General features: G+C 37.4%; 1 protein-coding gene across 1 annotated transcript; it reads left to right on the top strand.

Annotated features, from left to right (window-relative positions):
* The first annotated feature begins 862 nt into the window (after positions 1 to 862).
* On the top strand, positions 863 to 9,668 carry LOC116711131 (MAP kinase-activated protein kinase 2-like). Its single transcript, XM_032550515.1, has 10 exons — positions 863 to 1,644; positions 3,299 to 3,438; positions 6,668 to 6,732; positions 6,814 to 6,893; positions 7,370 to 7,496; positions 7,635 to 7,710; positions 8,131 to 8,255; positions 8,913 to 8,998; positions 9,084 to 9,164; positions 9,276 to 9,668. Exons 1-10 carry the CDS (start codon positions 1,378 to 1,380, stop codon positions 9,513 to 9,515), a joined length of 1,287 nt encoding a protein of 428 aa, XP_032406406.1. The 5' UTR covers positions 863 to 1,377; the 3' UTR covers positions 9,516 to 9,668.
* Positions 9,669 to 11,055: the final 1,387 nt, after the last annotated feature.

An 11,055-nucleotide genomic window follows, 5' to 3' on the forward strand; every position in this document is an offset into this window, starting at 1 on the left:
CGGAGGAGAAAAATGTTTGGTCCTTTTCCTTCAAGTTGAGATCCTTCCTCCACATGATCAGGTTGGACAGATTTCATCCAGACTGACTTATGAAGATGGTCTGAAACCTTTCTGTCATTGTTTATAGAAACGGTGAGAAGTTCTTCTGTCATGGAAGAGGAATAAAACATGAAGAACATTTAATAACAAAAACAGTCTTAAAACATGCAAATTACTTTTTCATCTCCTTCCAATGAACGCCTATTTTTTCTTTGGCAAAGTACTTTTTTTGTTGTCTTGGTAAAATATTTCTTGTTCATATTTTCTTCTGAAAAAAGAAATAGTTAGATTTTTTTTTTTAATTATCTTGTTATTGATGTGGAAAAGGAGGAACCTAAGCTGAGGACGGTACAACTTTGATGGAACCATTAGATCTAAACAGGAACTTAAGTCAGATAAAGAGAAGATAACATTTATAAAAGACATGGGGTGAGCACGGCTTCTGAGCATTTGAAAACATTTTTTCGGACTATATGAGCAAAATCAGTCTAGATTTTTGAAGATCACCAAAATTATTTGTTTTAAAGCAAGCCATTCTAAATGAAATGGTAAATGAAATACTATTTAACCCATGTTCAAAGACTTCTAACAATTCTACCATTTTTGGTAAAAAAAGAAAAAAACTGCCTACACGGAAAAGACTGGAGTATGTTCCAGAATATTTTAATATAACATAACTTATTATTTTTGGGCCAGGTTAAGCCCCCAATCCTGCAGGATCTTAACAACGCCTCTGTTTAGCAGTGTGGTTTGAATATATGTAACAATGACCTGCCATAAGTTAATGTTTTCCCGCTGGCTGCGATATTTTTTCCAGGGATCAAGTTTCCGTTTCAGCAGCCGTGAGGTCGGACGATGACCAGCACTGTTCTCAGCTTTCTATCCGTCCCTGCTGGTTGTCCGTCGTTACGCGCCTGTTCCTTTAAGAAATCTGTGAATGGTGACTGAACTTGAGCTTTCCGCGCTGACGTAAAGGGTTACAGAGGTTGATGTTCCCTCAGAAAGCGGCAGGGATCTGTAATGAGGACCGCATAGGGGGTGGAACTGATTTTCTTATTATTATTTATGCTCATTTTCAATGTTTCAAATTAAGTTTTAAGTTGTCTTATCTTTACTTTTTGCGGACATAACGGTTCCGCTTAAACCACCGCCCTTTTCTGAGAACCTCTTTTTCTTTATTTTCAGATTTGCCTCTTCTTCTTTTTTTGTTTTTTGTTTCTTGCTTTTGCAGTCTAAACAGTCTGGAAATACCGAAGTCCTCTTGTTGGATCACAATGCCGCTGGATTGCTCCTGTTGGAGACGGCAGTGAGCTTCAGTCGGTTCGGTTTTAAGTGAAAATGCTTCACATTGAGGAGGAGGAGGATCTGGACGGAACTCCAAGCCCCGGGCAACACGGGACAGCGCTCCGCAGCAGCGGCTCCTCCAGCCTGGGCAGCAGCAGCAGCACAGCGGGGCTCCTGCCACCTGCTTACCCTAAAGTGGAGTTTAGGAGAAACGCGGTGACGGATGACTATAAGATCACGTCTCAGGTTCTTGGTCTGGGAATCAATGGCAAAGTGCTGGAGTGTTACTGTAAGAAAACGGGGGAGAAATGCGCCCTGAAGGTTTGTATTTCCTTTCATTCAATGTATTAAAAACCATCAATAACGAATTTCCCCTCAATCTTTTTTATTTATGCTTTAATGTCCAACATTAGCGCAGGTTAATTAACTTTCTTGTTGTTTATTATATTTATTCAAATATAATTATTACAAAAATACATTTTAAGCAGCAATAACAAATCTGTCAGCGGACTGCCCAGACAGCGACGTGCTGTCTGTGTCGCTTTCAGCTTTCTCTTTGTTTTATTTCCCCTTTTTTCCGCTGCCTGGACAATGATATGCTCTGTAATGATATTGCATAATAATCTGCATGACTCTGACATTTAACAAAAGTTGTAATTTTCCTCTCATCCGCTCCACAGTGAGTGTTCAGGAATGAGCTCAGATTTAATCAACAAGTAGCACGTTGCAGCAGAGCTTTCTAAACAATAAACAGGAAGAGCAAGTGACTTCTTCCAAGAGTTTTTCTTTGGAAAGTCTGTTGAAGCTATGACTAAACAGCTATGGTGAAATGTTGGGAGCTCCTGCATTCCTGGTCAGGACTCATTTATGAGTAGCACACTCTTCAAAACAGCTGGTTTAAAAAAACACCTAATTAGTGTGATTTTCCTCACTTGGGCCTGGACTGAACAAAACGGGTTTGGGTTTGAAATTAGCACACTGAATTTTCATTTCCATTCAGTGGTTGTCAAATTTTGCAGGTGAAATAACTTGTCAGAGGAAGATCGTTTTCAACAGAATTGAAAAAGTAATTATAGTCAAACATTTGCAACTTTTTAAATTTTCTTTATTCAATTATTGTTGTTGCTTTTTAAGAAACTTTTTTCCCTTCAAACTGTGTTTTCTTTTTCTTCTTAGAATGAACTAGCAGTAAAGTGAGAACTGCGTTTTTCTCCAACCCTAACAAACCGCTTTAAAATGCCTTCATTCATTCAAACAAACTGAAATTAAATGTTTATTCTTGTTATGTTTGTGGAATAATACCAAACAGATGTGTTAAATTTTTTTCTATATTTAGAAAAAAATTCTGGTGAGCTTTATACGTGCCTCTTTCTTCACTAAGGCCTTTTCTGTAGATAATGTTCCTGCTTGCGTTAGCCTTCAACTTTTCTCCCGACAAACATTTGTACACGACCTGTTCAAATCTTCTGTTACGTCACGTTATTTATTCCAGCTGAATGCTTTCAGCTGTCAGACATAACATTCACTGAAACCTCGAAAACTACTTTTCTGAATACCTATAAACACATCATTATTGCTCAGACGGCTCTTGCACCTAATTTGAGGCAACACCTGACAACAGGAAACACTTTCAGCTCTCGCTCTGTTGGCTGGGATAAACTTCCCCTACGCTGCTTGTTATGTGTTGGCAGAGTGGACTTGGACAGACTCCTTCAGTGAAGCGGAACGTTTTCTCACATTCATTGCTCTTCCAGGATTCAGATTGCACTTGTGATTTTCTCAAGGATTGAAGCGTGGATCCGGGGGGGAAAACGTCATGCCCTTCGCCTCATAAATGAGTCATGTTACTGAATACAGTCTCATAGTTTCAGTGCTAATGCATTTTTATGTGAAGTTGCAGCTTTGGATGACGACGAACTAACAATAACTCTGGTTTTACATGAACATGAGAAATGTATTTTTGGTGCTTCGTCAGATTCTCTATGACACTCCTAAAGCCAGACGCGAGGTGGAGCTTCACTGGCGAGTGTCAGGAGGCCCCCACATCGTGCGAATCCTCAGCCTGTACGAGAACATGCACCAGGGGAAGAAATGTCTGCTCATTGTGATGGAGTGGTGAGTGTCACCAACAATTGAACACGTTCAGACATAAACAGCTTACCACTTGGTGCCAAACAGATAATAACTACCTGGAACGACAAGAAGTCTCCTAATCTTTTTAAACTCCACAGCTAAAAACTGGGGTTTCATTAAAATTTGGCCCTAAACAATGTTTAAACCAAAAGCAGAAAACTAACCATAAATGACAATTTACTTTGCCCTGTCATTGTATTACGTCTGAATGTTTTTGGGACTCTGTAACCAGAGTCACCATCTTTGTTTCAGGCAACAAGGATGGTGAAATCAAGTTAAACAACAAAAAGCTCATAAATGCAAGTCAGGGAGAAAAATGCCAGATGATTCACCGAGGCGTAATCAACACGGCTTGCTTTTTATTTGTTCATGGCTTTTTGGTAGTTGTTTAAAAGTAGAACTTGTTCTGGTGTGCTCCACTTTTTCCTCTCTTAAAAAGCTTAGAGATAAGACATTTCCACAAAACCTGCGTCTCAACTCCCACAACTAAATTCAAGCTATTTTGAATAAAAATATGGCCACAAAAGAATGCCTTGGTTTTTTTTTTTTTACATTTGCTCTCAAGTTAAAAACAGCAACTTGAACTCTGACTTAGATCAATATTTATTTTTCCACCTTTCTATCGCCTGTGAACCAGAAGTTTTTTATTTTAATGTGGTTTTTTGTGTGTCTATAACATGTTTTTTTTTTTACTTTTGCTTTACTTCACTTTAAACTTTTAAATATTTCATTCTGTTTCTTTTTAATTATTTTATTCACAATTATCAGCGCTTTTGTCAGTGTCTGCTGTTTTTAAAGTTCTTTATAAATTAAACTTGCTTGTTCTGGTTTGGCCCAGTTTGGCTTTAAGGGATGTTACTGTTATGCTGCCCTGAACGTTTATCCTCTGAATCCTGTTTACCCTGAACCCTTAATCTCCCCTGGACTGTTTTTGGTCTGCATTTTGATTAGTGATGATATTTATTTGAAACACATGATCTGATGTTGACAGACTTGCCCAAATCACTCCTCAGTAGCTTAAAACCTGCCAAGTTTGTGAGGGTTTACTCTGTAACCTACTGTATACAAAGTCACTCAAAACTCCAAAACTTTAGCTGTATTTTCATTCAGTGTAATGGTTGCAGACTTCTGCCATCACTACCTTTGTTGCACTAAAGTGATGAGCCAGAAAATACGTCAACATCAATACTGGTAGTCAGAACATGTTTTTTTTTTGCATAGAAGATGCTCTAAACTCGGTGAAAACTCTTAATTTTCAAACATGTAATAAATTGAGGTAATTCCCTATTTTTTCTTACTGTCTTAAAGGGGTGGAGTTATGTAAAATCAACTCTTTTGAGCTTTACAACATGTTATTATGTAATTGCCTCATCAAAAACATATCTGGAGTGTCGCTTTGATTCTTTCCTGCTCGTTTGAGAAATCGTTTAGTCTCCCGTGGCAACCATTCGGTTGCCCAATTTCAAGGCGTCAGATTGCGAAGTAAATTTTTTTTTTGCTATACAGCATACAGCATCGTTATAATAGCTTAAGACAGCATAGTTACTTGATTTTGCAATAAAATGGCCTTACATGCCTGGAAAGTGTTACTGAGAAACAGGTGTTGTGATTGTGTCTGTTTGAGGTCCAAAACATAAAAAACAGTTATACTTCTAACATAAAAAGTTTAACAATAAAATATAACATTAATTGGAGAATTTGCTTTCTATGTCTCTGCAGAAGCTTAAGTCCCTTTTAAATGAGCGGTCGAAAAGCTTAACCTCGGATATGTTATTGAGAAAATGAATCCCATCCATCATTTTTGGACCTTCTGCTACAGAGCCCCATCCTGGAGGTTCAGGGTAATATCAAATCGGTTGCCTCCCTAGTTGTTGGAACAGAGGACAGTGGCTTCTTCGTGCATCTTGAACTTGAACTCAAGGATAAACCATACTTGTGAAGGTGCACAGTTTTCTATTTTTTAAGTTTCTGAAGAAACAAACAAAAAAAATCTCAATCTAAATCTTCTTTGTCATCATTCTCATATTTAGCGAATGGAAATAATTTTGTTCATCATAACTGACCTAAAACAGGGAAAGTTAAGTTAAGCAGTGATGGGAGGGACAGATTATTTGTCTTTTGTTTGTATATACACTGCACAGTGTATATTAATGTAGTTTCAGCTGAATACAAGTACATTTAAATGAGATTTTTTTTAAATGAAAAGTAATTTAAGCAAAATGTTCAACTAATATTAAAAGTGACTGAAAACCAATGGGTTTTAATTAGGGAAATTAAAATGATTTACTGTAGGAGGCGTCAGTAACAAAACTAGACTGTTCTACAGATTTGCAGCCACCTTTAAAATGTTTTACCTCTGATTTTGACCCTGACTCTGTAAATGTCCCAAAAGTAGCTAGTTTTTGAATCCCAGAGCTCTAATTGGGTTGTGTTGGTGTAAATGTTCTGACTATTCAGGTGGAGCTATTCCATCCAGGCTCTTAAAACCAAGCAGCAAAATCCTGAAACAGACAGTAAGGCTGTGTACAGAGCACAAGTAATATATGGATCATATTCAAATAAAGCTGGGGTAATTTGGAAATCACTTGTAAAATATTGCATTTTACCCGGCAAAAACACAAAATCTTTCCAAGTATTTTTATTCTAGTTTTTTTGTGTGCAAATATCTCAGTACACTTGAAATAAGACAAAACCAACCTACAAGTAACTTTTCAGCAAGAAATAGGAGCTTATGTTAAGGCAATAATTCCTTAATGTTGATGAAAAAGTACTAGTTACATTGGCAGATGTTTTCACTGAAGACATGGAAAAATGTCTTGCTGTAAGTAAAATAATCTCCTAGTGGTACTAGGAATTTTTAATCAATATTAAGAAATAATTGTCGTAAAACAATCTCTTTGATTTTGCTGAAAAGTTACTTGTAAGTTCGTTTTGTCTATTGTATTTGCACTGGAAACGAGACCAAAATTACTTTGTAAGATTTTGTGTTTTTGCAGAGCTTTTCTGCTTTTTTATATAAATCGTGTTAAATTTGTGTTATAATCTGCAGTGAGTTTGGTTTTGCTCTGAAGAGTGACCTTCTCTAAACACTAATTGACCAGGCACAATGGTTTGCTTTGTTCTAATGTGCTGTGGAGAACCGTCCCGTAAGCGTTTGCCAAGAGTGTCCACTCTGTCCCAGTTCTCATCTCTTTTGTCCACCTTGTCTCAGCATGGAGGGAGGGGAGCTGTTCAGCCGCATCCAGGTCAGAGGAGACCAGGCCTTCACTGAGAGAGGTGGGTCAGATCTTCTGTTCAGCCGCCTGATTCACGTCTCGTCAGATTCGCCTCAGTGTTTACGTTGAACTTGTCCCTCAGAGGTGTCGGAGATCATGCACGACATTGGCACGGCCATAGCGTACCTCCACCATGTGGACATCGCTCACAGAGACGTGAAGGTAACACTGCTGGACAATACGGGTGAAAAATCATGATATAAGGATTTTATATCAGTCGATATCAATAATTATTGATTACTTTTTTGTTTTAAATATATGAAATATATTGAAATTACTAAATTATATACTAGCCAAGCTAGTGACGTCATTGTTTTTTTTTTTAAAGCAGTTATGCGGCATGTTTACAAATGTTAAACTGCTGCAGTGCGTGTTACTCAGCAGATTGTTGCTAGGTAACCAAAGAGTGGGTGAGTTACTTGATGCCACCCACCTAGCTTAGCTGTCTACGAGAGGTTGAGCAGATAAAGCTTTTTCCTCTACCTACATCACCCAGAATGCTGTGCGGCTTTGGATCGGAGATCAGTGAAATTATTGATCAGACATATAATCTATTGATATTGTTATTGATTTATTGTCCAGCCTTAGTAGAGCATAAAGGAGGATTCATACTTCACTTTTCTTTTTTACTGTTGCAGCCTGAGAACCTGCTCTACACGACGAAGGACAGCAATGCTACGTTAAAACTTACCGACTTTGGCTTTGCAAAGGAGACTAAAATGCACAATTCCCTCCAAACCCCGTGTTACACCCCGTATTATGTTGGTGAGAGCTTTAACCACCACTGGAAGCTACTATCAGCTGTTATATAACTGACTGATGTCAACTTTTTATGTTGCATCACTTTGGAGCATCTTTCTTTGCTCATTACTGATTTGTTTTATTCTTGTTTTCTCCATGCAGCACCTGAAGTGCTCGGGCCGGAGAAATATGACAAGTCATGTGACATGTGGTCTCTGGGGGTCATCATGTACATCCTGTGAGTAGCATGTATGTCTTGACCTCATTCAGCTTATTATATACAGTACAGACCAAAAGTTTGGACACACTTTCTCATTGAATTCAATGAGAAAGTGTGTCCAAACTTTTGGTCTGTGTTGAGTACAGACCAAAAGTTTGGACACACAGTTGTGTCCAAACTTTTGGCCTGTACTGTAGATGTGCTACTCACCTGCTGAAACAAAAAAAAAATGTTTTTCTCTGATTTATTTAAATTTGTCTCTTACTTTTTTCTTTGTCTTTTCCTTTTCATTGTTTATTTCTTTTCTTATTTCCTGTTCTTTCTAATATTTTCTTCTTAATTTTAATTTACTATCCTTTTTCTGACTTTTATTTTATTTGTTTCCATTTTCCTTTCTCTTCCTTTGTCCCCTTATCTGTTGATTTGTTTGTTTTGCAGACTCTGTGGGTTTCCCCCGTTCTACTCCAACACAGGCCAGGCCATCTCTCCAGGTATGAAACAGAGGATCAGACTGGGCCAGTATGAGTTTCCCAACCCTGAGTGGGTTGACGTTTCTGAGGAAGGTCAGTATTTTTACCATTTACTACAGCACACAAATTAAATAAGTAAATAACATATATTTTATTTATTTTAATCACAAGAATATTCTGAATTAACACAACAGAGTTATAATTATTAAACCGTTTATTTTAGATCTTATGCACTGAAAACTAGAAGAGGTATTTAACCTGCAAAAAACCTCAAAGTTCAGTTTTTTTGTGGATCAACACTTGCTGAATCTTTCCTTGAAATCTTCCTTTTTTGCTCCTTTTCTGTCCATTACCATGTCAGTGTTACCTGCTACACTAACAGATTAAACAGTGTTGGGTCAAAATTTAAAAGAAAAATGTAAAAAGTATCCAAGAAGGAATAAGAATGTCTTTGTGACAGAATGCCAATAATTCAAGGCATAAGATCAAATATAACATTTAGTTGACTAAACTGAAGGAATTGAGAAGTTCAAAGTTTATTAGTTGCAACATATAAAGAGATTTAGTAAAGATTTAAAGTTTTAGCACAGAACAGAAGCTCTGAAAACAGGCTGCATGTTTAGGGAACATAATGCTTTCTCTGGTTTTGGAAGTAACATATATCTTGCTTGAATTCAGTTAATTGTAGCATCTAAATGCATTGTCATAAAAGCACATTACAGTAAGAGCTGTTTGCTTCTGTACCTGCAGCCAAACAACTGATTGTTCAGCTGCTGAAGACAGACCCCAGTGAGAGGATGACCATCGGTCAGTTCATGAACCATCCCTGGATCAGTGTAAGTTCATACTTTGCTTTCTCTCTGTCTCTAAATCATAACAGTAGTCTGTTCTGTGTGTGATGTTTATGCTTTGACCCAACAGCAGTCGATGGCGGTCCCACAAACACCTCTGCACACGTCTCGGGTTTTGACTGAAGACATGGAGCTGTGGGACGATGTGAAGGTGATGCTCGGTCCATCTGCATGGAGTTTTTCTTGTATGCATTTTTAGAAAATTGCCACTAGGTGGCAGACACGTACCAGATCACATTTATATCTCAACCTGTTCCTGCAGGAGGGAATGACCAGCGCTCTGGCCACCATGCGTGTGGACTACGACCAGGTGAAGATTAAGGACTTGGACACGTCCAACAACCCTCTGCTAAACAAGAGACGCAACAGGCCAGCAGGTGGCGCTACAGGCCATGCAGAGGGCGCAGACAGGGGCAGCAGGGACGGAGGCGTGGGGTGCATCAGTCAGAACGAGGTGGCCTTTAATGAAGAGCATGGTAAAACAATTTCTGGACAAAATTAGTGTAAAACCAAGCTGTACGCAATACTCCCTCCACATATCATTTACTTTGTGTCTTTATTGTTTGTGTTTCATTACTCATTAGTAGAAAAAAAATCACATTTGTATTTGAACAATTTTAGCTCTGAAGCACAAAAATAAATTTTGTTTAACACATTCCGTGTCACTTTTTACACCGAAGATAAATCTGCACACAAGTTATTTACTCTCTAACAAAAGCAAAAAAAATTGCAAATGAGAGTAAAAAAGATAAATGGCATTTATTAAATATAATGGTTCACAGCTCTGGAAAAAAAGATAAAAGACCACTGCAAAATGATACTGATTTTAAATTTTATAGATAAATGTTTAAGTAAAATAAACATTGTTCCTTTATTCTATGAAGTACTGACAACATGTCTCCGAACTTCAAATCAAAACTTTAGTATTTATTTGCAGAAAATGAGAAATGGTCAAAATAACGAAAAAGATGCAGCGCTTTCAGACCTCAAATAATGCAAAGAAAACAAGTTTGTATTCATTTAGAAACAACAAAACTAATGTTTTAATTCAGGAAGAGTTCAGAAATCAATATTTGGTGGAACAACCAGGAGGTTTTCATTGGGGTTCAGTGCAGTGGGATCTTCATTTTTTTCAGAGCTGTATATAACATAACTATTTATCTGGAGAGGGTCACATAATTAGAACCTTCCAGTTAATAGTTGTGTGTTTAGATATTATTTTATCGATGAAATCAAAGTAGTTTTTATCTGTATATGCTTTACAAAGTGCTCCTTGGATAACAGACCCAGCATTCTAACAGTTTATCAATGGATATTTTTATTAATAGATTCTGGCACAACCAATCCTTTGAAGACATTCATGATGCAGTATACTGCTGTAGTAACACATTTTGTGGAGTAGTACACAGCAAATTCTTCAGAGATAACAAACAACAAGAAATTGACTAATTTTAACATTTAAAAAAGTTATAACTACTCAAACTATTGTTGAAATAACTCTGCAGAATTTGTTGTGTAGTAGCATTTTGGAGGTTCGGTACGTCTCTGTAGGAAGAGCATTCTGGTCTGGGAAGGTTAGATGGATCAAGATTATTCTTCACAAATTAATTTCCTATGCTGAATGGTTTTTCATCTGGAGGATGGTGGCAGCATTATGCTGTGGGAATGTTGTTTTTCAGCAGGGACAAAGAAGCTGGGTAGATGGGAAGTTAAATAAGTGTCAATACTCAAAGAAAACATGTTAGAGGCTGAAAAGAATTAGATTCCAGCAGGACAAACAAATGTTTTGACCCAAATGTGAATTAAAGCCTGCAAAAAGAATATATAAATGAACAAACTTCATCCAAATTGAATTCTTGTAATTTAACAATTTTTAAAGTACAATTGTAGTTCAGATTTGGATACCCAAGTGGAAATGCAACACCAGTTTCAAACATTTGCTTGGGCTAAATCAGTAATGATTGCAGCTCTATGTGGACATGTGTGTGCATGAGCTGAACAGGTTGAACTCTTTCATGGTGGCTCTCTGACAGCTACAGCAC

Source organism: Xiphophorus hellerii, chromosome 20 (assembly GCF_003331165.1).
Source record: "Xiphophorus hellerii strain 12219 chromosome 20, Xiphophorus_hellerii-4.1, whole genome shotgun sequence".
NCBI classification, from domain to species: Eukaryota; Metazoa; Chordata; class Actinopteri; order Cyprinodontiformes; family Poeciliidae; genus Xiphophorus; species Xiphophorus hellerii.